Below are 18157 nucleotides of genomic sequence, written 5' to 3'. Positions count from 1 at the left end.
TCTAAACTTTACAACAAACACAAAAAGTTGAAAGGAAAACAAAAACAAATGGCATATGATATTTATGAAGATGTTGACGACACAACTGTTCCTGCAAGTGAAGTAAAGTCAGAGGAACCGAAAAGTGACGAAAAACCGATAGAAGAAGAAAAACCAAAAACTGAAGATAAACCAAAACCAAAGTTTAGTTTCCAAACTAAACCAAGTCAACCTTCATTAGCTGGTATGGGTTGGCGTCAAAGACTTATGGCAGCAGGCGGTTATGTAAAGTAAAGAAAAATATTTTTTTATTTTTTATAAAAATGCCCCCATATAGAATGGATAGAAAATCTGCTAGAATAAAAGCAGAGTTACAAAGATATGGTTGGAGAGTTTCGAAGAATTTTAAATATAGGAAGGGAAGAACCCATAAAAGTCTATGACAAATTGTCTGGTCTTCGCTACGAAATGGATTTGGAAACAGCACGTGCAAATTATCCAAACAGACTAGAGAGGTTAGAAGAAGAACGTCTTATGAACATGCCTTTCGATGTTAGTGAACCTCAAGTTGAAGGACACGACGGCTTTGCCAGATTCTACTGGAAACATGACGAACAATTGCATCCTTTGAGAAGGAAAAAAGGTAGTGCAGAGGATGGTCATGCTCCCATGGAAAGAACAAGATATGCATATGAGAAGTACCGTGAAGTTAGAAGTCAAATTACATCTGGTCGAACCTTTACAGTAAACTTTGACGAAGGAAAGAACAAAGAAGGCTTCATGGGAGTACTTGCTGCAATTCAAGACGGAAATAAGAAAGGACACAATCTCAGATTGACCATAACAGATTTGGATGGTCACATTTACTATGCAAATGGCAATGAACAAACAGCTGCAAAACTTCTTGACGCTTTCAAGACTACAAAGAGAGACAAATGGTTGACTCCGACTCAGACATTTTGAATGCAATTGAAGGAATTGCAAGTGTCAAGTTCGAATGGTACCAACCTAACCCTCAAGCAGTCAGACAACATGCTGGATACTTCCCGTTCATAAATAAGTCTGACATTGACTTGACAAGGTATGGAATTTACAATTCAATTGAAACAATTTGTCAATGAACCTTGCATTCTTACATGTCTCAGGAACTCTGGTCTTGTTTCAGATGAGAAGATGAAGTATCTTGAGTCATGTGTGAAGACAAGGTACATTCTCAGAGGTCAATTGGCAAAAATTGCACCGTTGGCAAATGTCAATATCCGAGTCAACATACCTACAGCTAAAGGTTCTTCACATGACGACTATGTTGTTGAGTTCAATTTACCATGGTTGAAGATTGTAATTGTCCACAACCACTTCATGTTGAACGAAAGTCTTACAAACCCATTGTTCGGAAAAGGCAAGTGCAACATTGTCAGAGCTGTAAACATTCTTTTCGAGAAAGGTTTGTTGGAACCAATTCCAGATGACAAGCTGACAGAAACTTTTGTACCAAAAGACGAAACAAACTTTTCACTGTTAGCAAACCAAAAGTTGTTCCAGACAAAGTTCTAGTACAAAAAGAAGTACACAATTCCACAAGGAGTTGGATTGTTCGGATACCAACCTGAACCAGAAGAACTTCCAATGAGGTTGCAAGAACTTCAAGATGCTATAAACAAACTTCCATTGAGACATCCAATTGACGTCAAATTGTATTGAGAGCATCTGAGTTAGGTCAGAAGGTTTTATATGAAACAGGTTGCTTCGACGATGTTTATGAGATAACAGGAGAAGTTTCTCAGAAGATAAGAGACTCACTTGAATTTCCACAAACTGGGACCAATTGGTTGCGACAAGTTCGACTCAGATGAAAAGATATACTATGTCGACCTTAACGCTGCATACATGAGGTTTGTCCAATATATTCCGACTGGAATTCCAAACGAGATGGTGAGTTCCCGGAAGGAACTATACAGTTGGAAAAGTCATACAACAACTGTATGATATTAGGAAAGCTTCAAACCCCAAACTTGCAATGACACTCAAATTGCTTATGAATTCGACATGGGGATATTCCATTAAGAAACCTCAAGAGATGAAGAGTAAACATTATGAGAAGGTCGACAACTTTGTTGAAAGGTTTTCTCCTTTTGTTTTGAAGTACGAATTCACTCAAGGTCAAAGTGGCTTAGTAACCACATTAAAACCTATTGTCGAACATTGGTCTTACCCTCAGTTCGCAAAGGCAGTCCTTGACAACTACAAAAATTCTTCTCCGAAGTCAAATCGAAAGTTGTGGTATACTATGAGAACATTGACGCACTCATGACGAACGAAGAAGGATACAACAAACTCATTGAAATGGTTTAGTCAGTGAAAAGATGGGCTTTTTAAGCTAGATAAGGTATTTTCCGAAGTTCATGTAATATCGAAAAGGAAATATTGGGGTATACTTGAAGACGGCACAGAAATAAAACATTGCATGAAGTAAAAATTTATTTTAAAAAAGTGACATTTTTAAAATTTTATTTGAACTGTACGCTGAGTTTGTTGGAGAAGACCGTTGGGAAACTTGTTTGTTAGATGAGAAATATGAAATGGCATACCATTTTAAAACAATATATTTTTACATATATTAAATGCTTCAGGTTGAAAAACAAAGAACAAAAGTAGCAGATACAAAACCGTTAGACTATATCTTTACAAATGCTGGTAGGACAATATCAGATGAAGAAATTTCATCCCGAACATACAGGTTTGACTATCCAATTCGTTGGCTTCAAAGTCCTTCAGATGCAAAGGCAATAGGATTTAGAAGAGTTTTGTTTTCAAATAGAACTAACGCTTATGTTCGTAGTATATTTTCATGGGCAGTATAAAGGTTCTGATGGTCTAATAGACAAATTTGACGAAATGAGAATCTTTACAGTTCGTTCAGACGAAAGTCTTGAGAAAACTCTAAATGACTTTCAAACTCAAATGAACAAATATTATTGGGAATTTCAAAAAAAAATACGACTCTTTACTAAATGGAACATACTATCTGAAACTAGAATATGACAAGATGAACTCCACCGTTTCATTTCAAAAGATTGAAATTAACCCTCCAGAGATACAGAGTTTTTATTTTGGAAAGTAGACAAACGTTCTTGGGCACAATTTCTTCGGTTACTAAACCAGAACGAACCATTACCACCAGATGGTCCATTTCAATTTTATACTTCCACCAGCAGATTTGACAGTTTATAGAAACGTGTTTGACCCTCAAAATGTTATGTGTCATGCAAGTTTCAGTTCAAGCAACAATAGTTTTCTATGTATTGGTAAGGACTTTTATGACTTTGCTTCTAAATTCTACGAACCACCTAGTAACAGTTTTCTCTGACTTTCAAGTTTGGTTCACAACAAATGTGTGCAACATATTATTCCATTGTACTATGACTTTTATCTCGAATTGTCTTTCATATATAACTACGGAAAAGTGCTGAAAAAGTATTGAATGTGAAGATATTAGAAAATAACATTTTTTCTAACATCGTAGAAAACTCATGAAAACAATTTATTTTTGTGAATATGCAAGCGGCTCATAGCTCAGTGGTATGGGCTACCTCGTTAAAGGCGTCGAAGACCTCGGTTCAAATCCCGATTCGCGCAGGTTTTTTCCTTTTATGCAGTGAAATTTCATGTACATAGGTTACTTTGGTGTTAGACCCTAGTGAAGAAAATAGAACGATATAAGTTTACATTTGTAAGGTTACTTTGGTGTTAGACCCTAGTGAAGAAAATAGAACGATATAAGTTTACATTTGTAAAGTTGGACGATAAAAATCTCTGCTACTGTCAGTAAAAGTACTGCTACTGTCAGTAAAAGTACTGCTACTGTCAGTAAAAGTACTGCTACTGTCAGTAAAAGTACTGCTACTGTCAGTAAAAAGGAAAATTTGAGAGGGTTTTCGACGATAAAGTACTGCTACTGTCAGTAAAAGTACTGCTACTGTCAGTAAAAGTACTGCTACTGTCAGTAAAAGTACTGCTACTGTCAGTAAAAGTACTGCTACTGTCAGTAAAAGTACTGCTACTGTCAGTAAAAGTACTGCTAGTAGCAGAGATTTTTATCGTTGTGGTCCGACGGTTAAGCCACAAACGAATGTCCCACGTCCCACCAACCCAGTCCATTCCCAAACCAGAGGAACCTAAAGAACCACAACAGTCTCCTCAGCAAGCTCAGTTCCAGCAAGTACCTCCACCAAATTACTACCAATTTCCACCTCAAGGTTACTACCCACCACAAGGCTTCCCGAACTACCCTCCTCTGCCTATGCCTTACTGCCCCAACCCTTGGATGTTCCAGCAAGCTCCACCTCAGCAATTCCAATCTCAATCCAAATCGAAGAGAGACCAAGAGTTCGAAGAAGGTCTGAACCGTTTACGCAAAGAGTATGCCACAGCTCCAATTGAGAGAAAGTTGTTCCCGGACCAAAAAATATAATTTAGGGTAGAAGGTTAGATCTAACCTGTCTTCTACCCTCTTTTCTACCCTCTTGAATTTTCATGAATTTTCCCGAAATAAAAAATAAAGTTAGTTTTATTTTTTTTATTTTTTTTATTTTGTATAAAAAAATAAAAATGTCAACAATCGGCACAACAACAATTCAAACAACTACAGCACCAAACTCGCTAGTCATGAATCCAACATCTATGTTAGTAGAGATGAAAAGCTTCATTCCTTCTTCATATACTTTTGAAACAGAAATCCAGAAGATAAAGCAAGAACTTTTAACAAGTAATTTAGACTGTAGTGCGAAAGATGAAACAAATGAAGAATATCTTTATGAAATGCAGGACATTATTGACCATTTGCCTAAACTACCTGAAATCCAACAACAAAAACTCACTATTCCTGAATTCGACGAAATAGAAGTCAAAGCAACTGACTCAGTAGAAATAAAGAAGTTCATACGAAAGGTAAATTATGAGTTTCTAGGATTTCATTGCAACCATAAGGTTATGGACAAAGATTGCGACATGGTATATAAGAACATCTCTGACATATATAAATCTGAAGAATTTAAGACCTACGACAACTTTGTTTCGTTAGTTGCTGAATGTGTATGGCAGATAAGAGATAAAGATAGAAGAGGCAAGGTATGGAATGAACAGATAAGACCCGCTATGTTTGAGATGAAGAAAACCATTGACGCCTTAGTTGTTCTAGCTGGTAAGGTTTCAGAATATAACGCAAAAATGAACCCGCAATGTTCTAAATGTAAAGCAGCAATGAGGAAATATAACTACTCCGTCAAAGAGATAGAACGTATGAGAAACGACTATGCAGACTTAAAGAAAGAAGCAGAAAAACCAGCAGAAGATAAAATGGACATGTTAGAATTTCTGAACAAAAACTATCCAACTGCTGACGATTTCCTTCTATCTGACGTCAAGAAGAAGTATAAAGAGACTTTCGGCATAGTTAAAACATTCGATGTACTAAAAGAAGAAATAGAAGCTACAAAACTGTTTAAAGTCTCACGAATTCATAACGTTTACCATGTAAAACGCTTATAAAATAACTGGGGTAGAAAAGAGGGTAGAAAACAGGTTAGATCTAACCTTCTACCCTAAACATTATTTTTGCTGAATTCAGCAACAAAATTCTGAGTAAAATAATTTTTAGGGCATGTGTCAAACCGTTGAGTTTTCACAAAATTTAAAAAATAACGTTTACCATGTAAAACGCTTATAAAATAACTGGGGTAGAAAAGAGGGTAGAAAGGAGGTTAGATCTAACCTTCTACCCTAAACATTATTTTTGTCTGATTTACGCTCATTACGAAGAAGTCTTGACAAAACATTTACGTTCATGTTTGACAAAACATATACGAAGAAGTCTTGACAAAACATATACGAAGAAGTCTTGACAAAACATATACGAAGAAGTCTTGACAAAACATATACGAAGAAGTCTTGACAAAACATATACGAAGAAGTCTTGACAAAACATATACGAAGAAGTCTTGACAAAACATATACGTTTAGTTTCGATGAAATCATGAAAATTCATGAGGTTAGAAAACAGGTTAGATCTAACCTTCTACCCTAAACATTATTTTTACTGAAAAATGACCAAAATTCTGAGTAAAATGGCATAAGATTGCTTCCCTCGGAAAAACCGAGAGAAGAGATTCCGTATGAAAATCGTGAAATTTCTCTAGACCGGATTTTATCGGTCTAGCCTAAAACTCTATGAAAATCGTGAAGAACAGCGAGTAGGGAAAAAAACTTAGTCGCCTAAAACTCATGAAAATCGTGAAGAACAGCGAGTAGGGAAAAAAACTTAGTCGCCTAAAACTCTATGAAAATCGTGAAATTTCTCTAGACCGGATTTTATCGGTCTAGCCTAAAACACATGAAAATCGTGAAGAACAGCGAGTAGGGAAAAAAACTTAGTCGCCTAAAACTCTATGAAAATCGTGAAATTTCTCTAGACCGGATTTTATCGGTCTAGCCTAAAACACATGAAAATCATGAATTTCCTTAAGATAGAAAAAATAAAGTTAGTTTTATTTTTATTTATTTTTTTATTTTGTATGTAAAGACAGATATGTCAACAACCGAGAACACAACAACAGTTATAGTCCATGAAGCCATAAATGAAGAATACGAGTACATACAGTTTAACAAACAACTCCGTCTCATTCGTTCGGTCAAAGACGATATGTACCAGATGCAAAGTATTTTGACAGCATGTTTTGCTCCAGATACCAAACATACAGACGATTGGTTCAAAAACCAAAGCACACAAGAACTTTTGAGCGAAGCACAGCGAGACCGACTTTTTTCGGGGTCGCCTAAAACTCATGAAAATCGTAAAAATTTGCCAAATGGTTTGAGAGGTTGGTATGTACATAGACTTCTTGTAAATGCTATTGCAATGTGGGCTTCGCCTCGTTATGCTTGGTATATTTACAGACTTCTTGACGAAATTCATAGACAAGAACGTGAAGAGATGGAAAAGAAACTTCAAGCAAAAGATGAAGTCATTGAAGCAAAAGACAAAAGCATTCAGAAAAGAATACCACGTTCGGTACCAAAAGGAAAGGAAAAGAACTATAAGTATATGATTTATACTGAAGAGATGGAAAATGAAGAAGACAGAGATATGGTTATGTTGCATTTAGTCAGAAGAAACAACAAAAGCTTTTACGACCTTGCTAAGATTTACAAATCTGACAGAAATTGGTTCTATCGCGAAAACTTACCGATTTCAATGACCCCAAATGAAGATGTGAAACAAATAGTTCAAGATACGTTACCTCAAACACACTATGATATGAAAGGTTGTACAATTCTTACCTTCAAAGAAGACTTACCGCTACTGAAGGAAAAAATAACAGAGTATTTTGACAACTTCAAACAAGTAGGGTAGATGAACTCTTTATTTTTACGCTTGACTTCAGATGGCTCAAGTAGCTCAATTAGGTAAATTGCCTCGTCAAATCCTTCTGGCATTCCGAGTCCTTCCTTCCGACAGGAAAAAATTTTCCTTCCGACAGGAAGAACTCTTCCTTCCGACAGGAAGAACTCTTCCATCCGACAGGAAAAAATTTTCCATCCGACAGGAAAAAATTTTCCATCCGACAGGAAAAATTTTTCCAGTTGTCCGTCCGTAAACCATTCAAATTTTCGAAAATTGAGAACTTTTTGGTCGAACTTCAGAAAAAAATTTTCCATCCGACAGGAAAAAATTTTCCATCCGACAGGAAAAATTTTTCCTTCCGACAGGACACAAACGGATAACTGACGTTCCTCTTCCTGAATGCCTTCCAAAGCCAGAAGAACCGACAGCCCCAGCACCACAACAGACTTACTTACTAAGACTAAACACTTAGATTTTTCAAGCTTGACTTTTTACAATTTGAACTTTGTTTGCGTAGATATGAATTCTGAAAGAAGTATGAGGGTCTTGTATGACTTTGTACTTCTCCCATAGTTCATGTCTGTCAAACTTACCTGCCATGGACTCTTTCATAAGTTCCATGAAATCGTCTTCGGACAATCCGGGGAAAAGTACAATGTCAGTAAGTATTCTCTTTACATCCTTACTTAAACTCTTTGCTGTCTGTACACATTTACGACTGAGATGTTTAAAGTGTCTGAGCTCTTAAGAATTCGACACATATCTTGTTCTCTATTCTTAAGCAAAGGATGAGAAGCAAAGTCATCTAAGATAAGAAGACACCTATGGGTATGTCTTCCAATCGTAAGATTGCAATTTCTTCGAAATGTATTCTATCTCTTTCTGTTTGTTTCTGAAGTGTTTCTTCTCTAATATTCTCTGCATTTCCTCATTTGGGTCTTTAAACTTAGAATTTATATACTCATTTATAGCATTATACTTCAAAACTCTTCTTTGGTACTTCTTTATCCAATCTAACAACTCAGAGTCTTTTATACATACTAACTTAGACTTCTTTATAATATCTTTGAACGAATTGACGGTTTGGTCAATTGACCAGAAGTCGAACAAATAACAACTAACTCATAGAATGGGTTCTTCTCATCTAGTTCTTGTTTGTTGTGCAGCCATTTTAAGATAAGTGAAAGTCTTACCCGACCCAGGTGGTGCAATTAGACCTGTTATACCATTCTGAGCAAATAAGAACTTGTCATGTATGGGTTTTATCTGAGCATTTTCTAACTTCCTCTTTTCTTGTTTTAAAACTTCTCAAATTTCTTGTCAATGTCAGCAAATTTTTTCTAACATATTTTTAGAAAAATTAAAATTTTTATCTTTTAGAAAATGTCTAGCGATTTCGCTATCTATATTCGAGACAAACTTTTTGACAGCAAAACATCTGTCGACCATAAAATCTTACATAGTGTAAACAAGAAAGGTGAATTTGTTCTAAAGTTCTGTTTCTGGGAATATGACAAGAACCATAAAACATTAGGCAGAGAAGTCTTAAAATTTGTCAATGACAGACTTGTTGACAGAGATGACGCCTCTTGGAGAGATGAAGTCCAACAAAACTTCTTAGAATGCAAAGAAGACACATGCGCTGTTCTTGAAGATGAAATAGAAAACAGAATAGATGAGCTATTAAAGGACAAAGAACTTTTACATAAATATAGTTGCGCCAAATTTGACATAACTCCACCAGAAAAGAAGAAGAAAGAAAAGAAAGAAAAGAAAGTAGAAGAAGAGAAGAAAGAATCTGAACCAGTTCCAGAGAAAAAGAAATTTGACATGTAAAAATAAAATTTTATTTTTAGAACATTTCTGGGTCAATGTCAATGTTCTCTTCCTCTTTAGGAGCAAACACTGGCTTAGACTCTAAAATCTTTTTACCCAATTTACCTTGAACTTCAACTATCTTAGACTCATAATATTCATAGTCGTCTGTCTTCTTTGGTTCATAAGGTATAACAAGTTTGTATGCTTTGCCTTCTTTAAGGTTTGAAAACCTTCTGTCAAAACTTTCTTTGACTGCTAACAAACCTTCTATGTCTAAGTCTTCAAATTTCGCACCATTTTAGTCACAATAGCAAACTTAACTGGTTCGATGTTCCAAACTTTGCTGAATGAAGACTTTTCAAAATGGTAGAAGTAAACATTCAAATATGTGAATGGGTCTAGTTCTTCTTTAAGTCCTGACATGTACTTGTTTACTGAGATGAATTTTGCCATCTTTTCTATCGGATAAAAAAATATTTTTTTTAAAATTTACTCATAAAAATTTTCTTTGTATATACACCATTCTGTACGTCTAAAAGACTTTTGACATTTGCCAAGAATGTTCGTTTAGACGCTGTCATATAACCATATTCTTGACAATATTGTTTATACGAATCGTACAATGACCTTTCATCTAAACACTCAAAGTCAGTTTCATCTATGAACAGTTCATATACACTCTTGTTTGCTTCTAACAATGTTTGTCTCTCTTCGGTATGTGGAATTTGTCTTGGATTGAACTTTGAAATATCTAATGTCATAAAATATGAGAACAAGTGGTTGTAAAAGTCAGATGTCAAAGTTTCTGCTAAGTCGTCAAAATATTCTGTATCTTGCATATGAGCTTCTGACGTTCTGACAACTACATATCTTCTTCAGAACTTTCTAACTTCATCGGAACAGCATTGTTTGAAACCATAATGAAGTTTGCAACATTTTCACAAACTCTTTGGTCTTTATATTTTCTTTCAAACAACTCCAACTTTGTCTGTTATAAGACTCTTCAAAGCATCTGAGTTCAAAACTTTTGTTGTATCTATACTTTGAAGTTCATTGCAAACTATAAGTTTCATATTCTCTATTGAGGAGTTAAACTTGCCACAGATGTTTTCTAAGTTTGTCATATTCGGATTCGAATAACCTTCTAACAGTTTGCACAAAATATCTGTAAAGAATGTGTTCTTACCAGTTCCTTGTTTTCCAATTATAATGAGAGCAGTTTCATTTTTAGCACTTGGATGTTGTAAGATGTTTGCAAACCAACATAAGATATACTCATAGACTCTTTCGTTTCCATTGCATATAATTTCTTTGACATGGTCTAACCAAGCTTCTATAATATTTTCTTTCCATTCTACTTGTTCGTATTTATATCCAGTGAAGATAGAATAGAAGTTTGGAGAAGGTGTATAAAACTTTATACCACGAACTGAAAAATCTTCTAACTTTGACAATAAGATATCCCAAGCATCTAACATCTTCATGCCAACTTGTACAACTTTTATTTTCTTAAGTTTCTGTCTACATTCTTGTTCTGAAACTATTGTCGCTTTAGGTTTGTTAAAGACAACATCCCATTCTTTCATAACATAACATTCTGGGGCAGAATCGACATAAATGACTAAACGTTTCAAATTCTCGACTGCTTTGTTATAGTCTCTAAATGGACACATATTTCTGAATGCTTGGAAGTCATAAAAATCTGAAACATCTATTCTGTACATTTTTATAAAAATAAAAAAAATATTTTTTTTATTCTTGACTTTGTTGTTGCATTTGTTGCATTTGTTGTTCTTGAGCTATTTGTTGTTGAAGTTGTTCTTGTAATACAATACTTTCACCAGTTGCATCTTCCAATTCGAAACTTTCTGCCGTCATTGACAAATACATAGGACATAAAAGTTTTACAGGAACAAAGTTTGCGTCAACTAATGTCAACGTTATACTTGCCAAAGTGTTTGAGTTCACTAAGGTTGAAAATTCTGCATTCGAATGAACAATAGGCAAACCAGCAGAGAAAGTATTGTTTATACGCATAAGTATCTTTTGGTCATAATAGTTTCTGTCGACATTCGAATAACACTTTGAACCTAAGTTTGAAACAATATATAAAATAGGTGTACTTAAAGTCAACGGAACAGACAAACCTTGTATGACACCTTTTCCTGTTATAGGAAACTGTTGGTAGTAAAAACCAGAAATAAGTTTTGTATTATAGCTCATATCGTTTATAGTAAACTCAGTCGGACATCCAAACATAATGAAACCTGCTCTAGTTGCAGCACATGTTACACCCGTCCTTAAAGTATTAAATAAGTCAACAAAACCTGTTGGTGGTATATCTGAGTAAGTATCTTCAAAGGAGTATTTTTTACCATTCACAACAATAAAGTCTTCTGGTGTCAAAAGAGCAAAACAGGCTTTAGTCGTCATTGTGTTTAAGGTTAGTTTACAATATCGTCCTTGAGGACTTTGTAAGTTTGTTGTTATAGAATTATATGACTCAGGGTTTTTAGTCGTAATAGTATAAACCATTATATCTTCTGCCATTTATATATATTTAAAAGTTTTTCTGAAAGTGGAGAAGAACTTCATCTAAACTTTCACATGGCGTTTCTTGAAGTTCTCTGTCTAAGAAGTTCAAATATTTTGTAAAGACATAGAACTTTCCTTTGTCTACACGAACAAACAAAACAGGGTCTTTCATATCGTTCAAAAGTGTGTAAAGTCCTTTACATGAAATAAAGTCTATATTATTTTTCTTCAAACATCTTTCAAGAAGTTTTGACATTTTTACTTAGCAAATAAATTTTAATGAAATGTTGTGGTCGTCAAATATTTTTATGACGTCTGGGAAACTATACTTTAAGTTCAACGTTTCACCTCCTTTCATAACGTATATCTTGTCAATGACATTATATGAAACACCACAGCAACTAATGTCGGGTTCTATTTCTTTGATGTTTATATCGTCTGCCTCTGTCAAAAGTTTCAATAGTTCTTTCAAGACTTCATGAGGTGCAATGACATATGAGTTCACTTTTACAGGGTTGTGTTCGACCAAGTTTAACATTATACCTAAAGCTTGACAAATCTTCTCCTGAGTTTGAAGTTTGTCTTTCAGTTGTTGGTAGTCGTTTCGAATATCTGCAACAGAACTTAAGTCTCTGCTAACTTCAGGATATGTTGGTTGTTCTTTTACAGGAACAATTGTTATACCATCTTCGTCTTCGTATGGTTTCCCCACTTCAACATCTCTGTCTTTGACATTGACAATAACACTTTGACTGTTTGTTTGAGTTGGTGAATTTAACTTCACATCTGCCACCGCCATTAAACCTTTTGAAACACTCACGCTTCTATTTTTCGGAAATGACATTTTACTTAGAATAAAAAGATGGACGTATTCGAGTATCTCTTCGAATTGAAGCAGAACAAAGTTTACACACACAAACAATACAAATACATTGACAGAATAGTTCTTTATACAAACAATGGTAAATGTTATAGAATAGCAATATTTGCTGAACCTAAATATTTCCATAAAGCAAAGAAAGTTGGTATAACTGAAATGGTGAAAGTTCTTGACGTTGACAAAAATATAACAACAAAACTTACAGATATTTCTAAAGGTAAGTTTATCTTACAATATTATGTCAAAACTGGCGTACTGTCAATATTTGACGGAGAGAAGTCAGTTCAAGAACAACTTACTGACCTGCTGCCAAAATCTGCTCGATGGAAGCTGTCGTTATGCCAATCTGAGGAGCCCCAGCAGGTTTCATCGAACGAATCTTCAAAAGAGCATCTTCCGTGAAAAGTGCTATTGGTTTTGTAAACTTCTTTGCTCTCAGTTCATCTGGACCGTCTCTGTCACCAGTATATTGTATTTGTACAGTACCAACAGTTGAAATACCACCCATAAAGTCTTCTGAGTCAGCAAATGGAATGCCAAGCCAAAAGTTTGAACGGTCTCCATTTGTATATTGAGTTTTTTGACCTCCTGTATGAGTCCATACTTTCACATATGGCATAATAGAACTTTGCATTTCAGGGTTAATGGTTGTTGTGAAATTGTTGTTAAAGTTCATAGCATCTAATGTCAAGTTGTATGACCTCATATCCTCAACTGTAGAATATTCTTCTCTTGGATAATATTTGCCATCTATGTTTATATGATATTTAATACCAGGGTTGTAGAAACAAGAATAGTCATTTATAGTTCGTCTGAACAGTACAAACATAGTATCTGCATGTTTCATTGCAGTTGTTAAAGCAATATCTGTTCTTGCACCTGGGTCAGCACTTTGGTTTCCAACTTCACCTGCAAAGTCTTTGACAGATATTTGGTGTATAGGGAACATAAGTGGAACTGCAATATATTTGGCAGCTAAAGCATTTGAAATATCTGGGTCCAACATATAGACTGCAAGTCTGCTTTCTATTCTCTTGCATTCAAACTTTTCGCATGTAAACTTAACTGGGTCCCAAGCAGTTCCAGCAGCATTGAAATAATAGTTTACTTCATTGTTGAAGTTTGAGAAACCAAAGTCTAAGTCAACTTTGTCTTTGCAAAATTCGGCGAATGACGTTTGATTTGTTCCCTTTACGTCTGTAATAGTGAATGGGTCTTGTGTTGGTGCAATGACTAAGTTATTTTTGCTTGGAGTAAGTTCGATAGAAATTTTTCCTGCCCAGTTTGGCAAGTATCTTAAAAACCTGAAGATGAGGAAAGATGACAAAGGAACTCTAAGTTTCAGTTTTACTTTAGTGGCAGCAGTTCCATCTGAACCAGAAAGGTTAACATAAACTCCTGGAACGTTAGGGTCAAGTCTTCTTATTTTCTCAATATTTGCATACTGGTCTGTTTGTTCTCTAGCTTGTGGTTGTACTGAGTTTCTCAAAGCGAACCATTCATAGTTTGCCCATGTTACTGTTTGAACTAAGTCAGAGTTAGAATATATCTTATATCCCATGAAAACTTCTGGAGCATATTGGTATCCGACATAGAAAATTCCATTGCAACCTTTCTTGTCAGACAACTTGGCAGAAGGTTTTATTTCAATGTCTTGTTCCACGTATAAGAATGAGTTGTCAATAGAAATAATATGAAACCTGTCGCAAGCAATATCTACTGTTGTTGAAGAACCTTCTCCAAACTCACCTACGTTTCCATAAGAAACAGCAGTTGTATATTCGTAAGTTCCAGGAACTATTTCTGACCTTCTAATGGCATTGTCGCATTCGTTATACCATTCGGAAACATTTCCGTTCATGGCATCCAAAACTGTTGGCGTTATATTCTGAGCGGCGTACATTTCATATGGGTAAAAATATAGAATAGTTGGATTTATGTGTCATAATAGAACCCACTCGGACCAAGCTTTACTTTCTTCCTGACTGAGTTTTTAACTCTTCTTTTTCCTTCATTGCCACTACTTTCACTAGATGAAGTTACTTCTTCACTACTTTCACTTTGTTCTACTCTTCTCTTCTTCTTTGGTGTCGCTTTTGGTAACTTGCCCTCTGCTTTAAGTTGTTGCATCTTTGCCTCATGTTCACCTAGTATGTTGTAAATTTCCCATGTCCTTTTTGCCTTTGGGCTCTGGTCGCCCATCTCAGGTAACCTATATCCTAGAAAGATTTTGTCATAGTTTGTATTTGAGTCTTCGCGTATTGTTTGCATGACTCTTTCCTGAGTTTCCGGTTCAAGCTCTTCAAATATAGCTTGTCCATATGGAATAAGCTCGTTTCCAAATATATGTTTTTGTAGCCATTCTGGTTTTCTTTCCATGTTACCAATAATATCTTTTGTGAATGGGAAAGCTTTTACCCAACGTTTCAGGCTTGCGTCATTTATTTCTGTAGTTGGTTTTATTTTGTCAAGGAACATGTTTTTCAATACTAACATTTCATTTGGTACTGTCCATTTGAGTTTTCTTAAATATTCATCCCTTCTCAGTTCATTGTCTGCAAAGTAAGTTTTTATGACATTTTGTAAACTTTCGTTTGCAAGGTCATGTACAATAGGTTCTCTTCCTTCTATCTCCCTAACTTTCTTTCTAAACTCTTCACCAAATATACCATCTCTATGGTTCTGTGTAGTTCTTTGAGATAAATGTTCTAGAACGTCAGGTGTTATATTTCCATCAGCCATGTTCATTTCATACTGGTCCAAAATATCTGCATGTTTCATATCTTTCAATGGCATTAAAGCCGCGCTGAAAATACCAGCTATATCTGGTTCACCATTCACTTCCATTGCGTCTACAACTTCTTGGAATTGTGGTTGTAAGTTTATGAACCACCTATCCGGATTAGCTTTATGACCCCATCTCATTGTAGTTCCATAGTCTGCAGAAACAAAAGTAGGTTTGTTTCCATATTGGTTAGGTTCTGAATGAACTTTAAACAATGTTTCATTTCTATATGTTTTGTTGAAATTTAACCTTTTATTTTCACCGAGTTCAGCCAAAGATTGAACGTTATATGGTCGTAAGTAAAAAGGATTGTTGTATTTGCGTACATTTTCTTTCAGTACTTCCATTCTATGCTGAATATTTTCATCTGATGTTGGAGTCTTTTGTATGTCAGCGAACATTTTTCGATATTCTTCTACTATGTCAGCCGAATTTTTCTTAGACTCTTGGAAAGATTCCATATTCTCCGCATACTCTTGTTGAGGGTCAAGATTTTTCGGCTGTTCCAAATCTTCATCTAGTTCTGTGAAGTTAGTTTCCAAAGGAGGGACTTGTTCGTTTCCTTCAGGCTCTTCTAGCTGTTGTTGCTGAACTATTTCTTCCATGTCTGGTTGTATCTGAACTTCTTCCTGTGGAGTTTCTTGTACCTCATCTGCTGGCATTTCATATATTCCGAGACCGTTTTTAACAAGTTCCCTATTTAAGCCATCCGCATTCATAACCCTTTCTTCTTTCGTTCCGTCTCTATTTTTTACGCGTTTCATGAAGATAGTTGAATTATCATTTATCTCTGACACCAAATATCTCGGAGTAAATTCATCCATGTCATTTGGATGATATGCTATTAAATCATATCCCTTAGCGAGCTTGTATTTTCCAGGTTTGAAATTATATCCCATTTGGTGCTGAACCATAAAGCTAAATAGGTTCGGGTCAGTATTTCCTTCCTTGAACTTTCTAATAGCTTCTTTATATCTGTCACTAAAGTCAAGAGTATCTGGGTAACCATAATTTTCCTTAAGCATTTTTAAGAATTCTTGGTTTCCTTGTTCTCTACTTCTTTTATGTCCTTGCTCTGTTTGTGGTTGTGGTGCAGGGTTTTGAACTGTTGGTTGTTGTGTTGGATTTTGAACTGTTGGTTGCTGTGCTGGTTGTGGAGGTGGTTGTTGTGCTGGTTTTGGTTGTGGTGCAGGGTTTTGAACTGTTGGTTTTGGTTGTTGTTGTTGTGCTGGATTTTGAACTGTTGGTTTTGGTTGTTGTTGTTGTGCTGGATTTTGAACTGTTGGTTGTTGTGCTGGATTTTGAACTGTTGGTTGTTGTATTGGTTTTGGTGCATGCCTGTGTCTGTGTCCATGTGACGATGTAAATGTTTTAGGTAGTCCTGGTGCAGGTGCTTCTCTTGGAGGGTTTGGTGGTATATAAGTTCCACCAGCTGGCACATATGTTCCATCTGCAGCATAATGTCCTACCTGACTTTTCGTTTTTAAGAAAGCATTTACTAGGTCTGTTTTGGTCTGTTGTAACTCTTTTTCTTGACTTTCCACAACAGTTGCTCTAACGGCGTCATAGGCACTTTGAACTGCCTGTCTCGTTGCTGCATCTGTTATTTTCGTCATATTTTGTGCTACTTCTCTTAACTCGTTGTCGAAACCTTCAGACTTCAGTTTCTTTCCAGATGAGAAGTCGTTCACTAGTTTCACCTTACTATGAAGAGCTTCGAAGGCGTTCTTAAAGTCAGCATTCATTAAAGCTTCATTTGAACTGTCTTCATCCGCTTGTATTTTTGTCCTTATTGACCCTATAAGTTGGGCTGCTTTGGCGTTGGCTTGGGCATCTAACCAGTCATTATTAGCTTTTATATATTCTGCGCTTTTCATTGCCTTTTGCATGGCTGCGTCGTTATTTTTACTTTCTTGTGCTAAGTTTTCATACTGTACGGTTTGGTTTTGCAACTGTAAAAGTTTTTCTGCCTTTACATTTGCTTCAACTTCTTTTTTATACTCATCGCTATCCATATATGTCTTCAGGGCTTTTTGTTTTATTTCTTCATCTTTCAGTACTTTATATTGAGTAGTATGGTTTTTCAAATTTATAACATCTTGTTCCATTTTTGCTACTTCTGCTGCTTTTTCTGACACTTTTTTCGCATATTCCTCTGTACTTAGTTCTTTCAGTTGTTCTTCTTTCTTCTTTTTCTCTACGTTTAACTCATTGAGTTTCTTTGTGTGTCTGTCATATTCTAGTTTCTTTTCGTTTTCACTTATTTGTTTCTGTATGTCTATGTTTGACTTTTTGACATCTGTTATTTGATTTTTGAGTGAACTCAAATTCATTTGACTTTGAGGGTTATAAGCTGTTCCGTCTGCAGCTCCACCATAGCCTGTCATTTTCGCTAAAAGTGCCGCTCTTAAACCTCCACTCTGTGCACCAATAACTCGGTTTAAAAGCATAGGGTTGCTTGACATTTGTTGCAACATAGTGGGGTCATTCATCATTTGTTGTTGCAACTGTTGTTGTGGTGTCAGTTTTACTATTGGATGTTTCAATGCTCCCTTCCTCTTACGTATATTCTTACGTAGCTTACGTGGCATTTTAAGTGAAGTAAAAAACGGTTTTTGACAGATGTTTATATGACACTTTTTGTTCAGCACAAAAAACTACTCGGTCAAAGTGTTGTCAGTTTTGTAAAATAACCGTCCTATCTCATTCTATAAGGGGAAAAGGCTTCTCAAAGTTTACTTCCTTGGAACGCCTGTAACTT

At 35.5% G+C, this 18157-nt stretch overlaps 8 protein-coding genes and 3 pseudogenes across 11 annotated transcripts, besides 1 other annotated feature; 6 read left to right on the top strand and 5 right to left on the bottom strand.

The window, feature by feature from the left end:
- Window positions 1-15593: part of a mobile genetic element that runs on past the window's edge.
- TVAGG3_1037360 lies at window positions 448-1456 on the top strand (annotated as a pseudogene). The gene has a single exon. A coding segment is annotated over exon 1 (1009 nt).
- Window positions 1543-2452, top strand: TVAGG3_1037350 (annotated as a pseudogene). The gene has a single exon. A coding segment is annotated over exon 1 (910 nt).
- TVAGG3_1037340 (uncharacterized protein) lies at window positions 4109-4450 on the top strand (the record flags this gene model as incomplete). Its single annotated transcript, XM_051255357.1, has 1 exon — window positions 4109-4450. The coding sequence occupies one exon, from the start codon at window positions 4109-4111 to the stop codon at window positions 4448-4450; it is 342 nt and encodes a 113-aa protein (XP_051080931.1).
- Window positions 4588-5526, top strand: TVAGG3_1037330 (organellar and viral DNA polymerase type B; the record flags this gene model as incomplete). The annotated part of the gene is made up of 1 exon (XM_001328394.1): window positions 4588-5526. The coding sequence occupies one exon, from the start codon at window positions 4588-4590 to the stop codon at window positions 5524-5526; it is 939 nt and encodes a 312-aa protein (XP_001328429.1).
- TVAGG3_1037320 (KilA, N-terminal/APSES-type HTH, DNA-binding family) lies at window positions 6563-7387 on the top strand (the record flags this gene model as incomplete). Its single annotated transcript, XM_001328395.1, has 1 exon — window positions 6563-7387. One exon carries the CDS (start codon window positions 6563-6565, stop codon window positions 7385-7387), a length of 825 nt encoding a protein of 274 aa, XP_001328430.1.
- On the top strand, window positions 8762-9214 carry TVAGG3_1037310 (uncharacterized protein; the record flags this gene model as incomplete). The annotated part of the gene is made up of 1 exon (XM_001328397.2): window positions 8762-9214. The coding sequence occupies one exon, from the start codon at window positions 8762-8764 to the stop codon at window positions 9212-9214; it is 453 nt and encodes a 150-aa protein (XP_001328432.1).
- On the bottom strand, window positions 9686-10920 carry TVAGG3_1037300 (annotated as a pseudogene). The gene has a single exon. A coding segment is annotated over exon 1 (1235 nt).
- TVAGG3_1037290 (uncharacterized protein) lies at window positions 10949-11746 on the bottom strand (the record flags this gene model as incomplete). Its single annotated transcript, XM_051255356.1, has 1 exon — window positions 10949-11746. One exon carries the CDS (start codon window positions 11744-11746, stop codon window positions 10949-10951), a length of 798 nt encoding a protein of 265 aa, XP_051080930.1.
- Window positions 11994-12530, bottom strand: TVAGG3_1037280 (protein of unknown function, DUF4106 family; the record flags this gene model as incomplete). The annotated part of the gene is made up of 1 exon (XM_051255355.1): window positions 11994-12530. The coding sequence occupies one exon, from the start codon at window positions 12528-12530 to the stop codon at window positions 11994-11996; it is 537 nt and encodes a 178-aa protein (XP_051080929.1).
- Window positions 14547-15458, bottom strand: TVAGG3_1037270 (protein of unknown function, DUF4106 family; the record flags this gene model as incomplete). Its single annotated transcript, XM_051255354.1, has 1 exon — window positions 14547-15458. The coding sequence occupies one exon, from the start codon at window positions 15456-15458 to the stop codon at window positions 14547-14549; it is 912 nt and encodes a 303-aa protein (XP_051080928.1).
- Window positions 15594-17269: 1676 nt separating the features above from the next.
- Window positions 17270-17987, bottom strand: TVAGG3_1037250 (protein of unknown function, DUF4106 family; the record flags this gene model as incomplete). Its single annotated transcript, XM_001328398.2, has 1 exon — window positions 17270-17987. A coding segment is annotated over one exon (718 nt), but the record flags the coding sequence as incomplete, so codon positions are not given.
- Between the last annotated feature and the right edge of the window lie 170 nt (window positions 17988-18157).

Source organism: Trichomonas vaginalis, chromosome I (genome assembly GCF_026262505.1).
Source record: "Trichomonas vaginalis G3 chromosome I, whole genome shotgun sequence".
Classification (NCBI taxonomy): domain Eukaryota; phylum Parabasalia; order Trichomonadida; family Trichomonadidae; genus Trichomonas; species Trichomonas vaginalis.
This window is presented reverse-complemented; position numbering and strand designations above follow the sequence as displayed.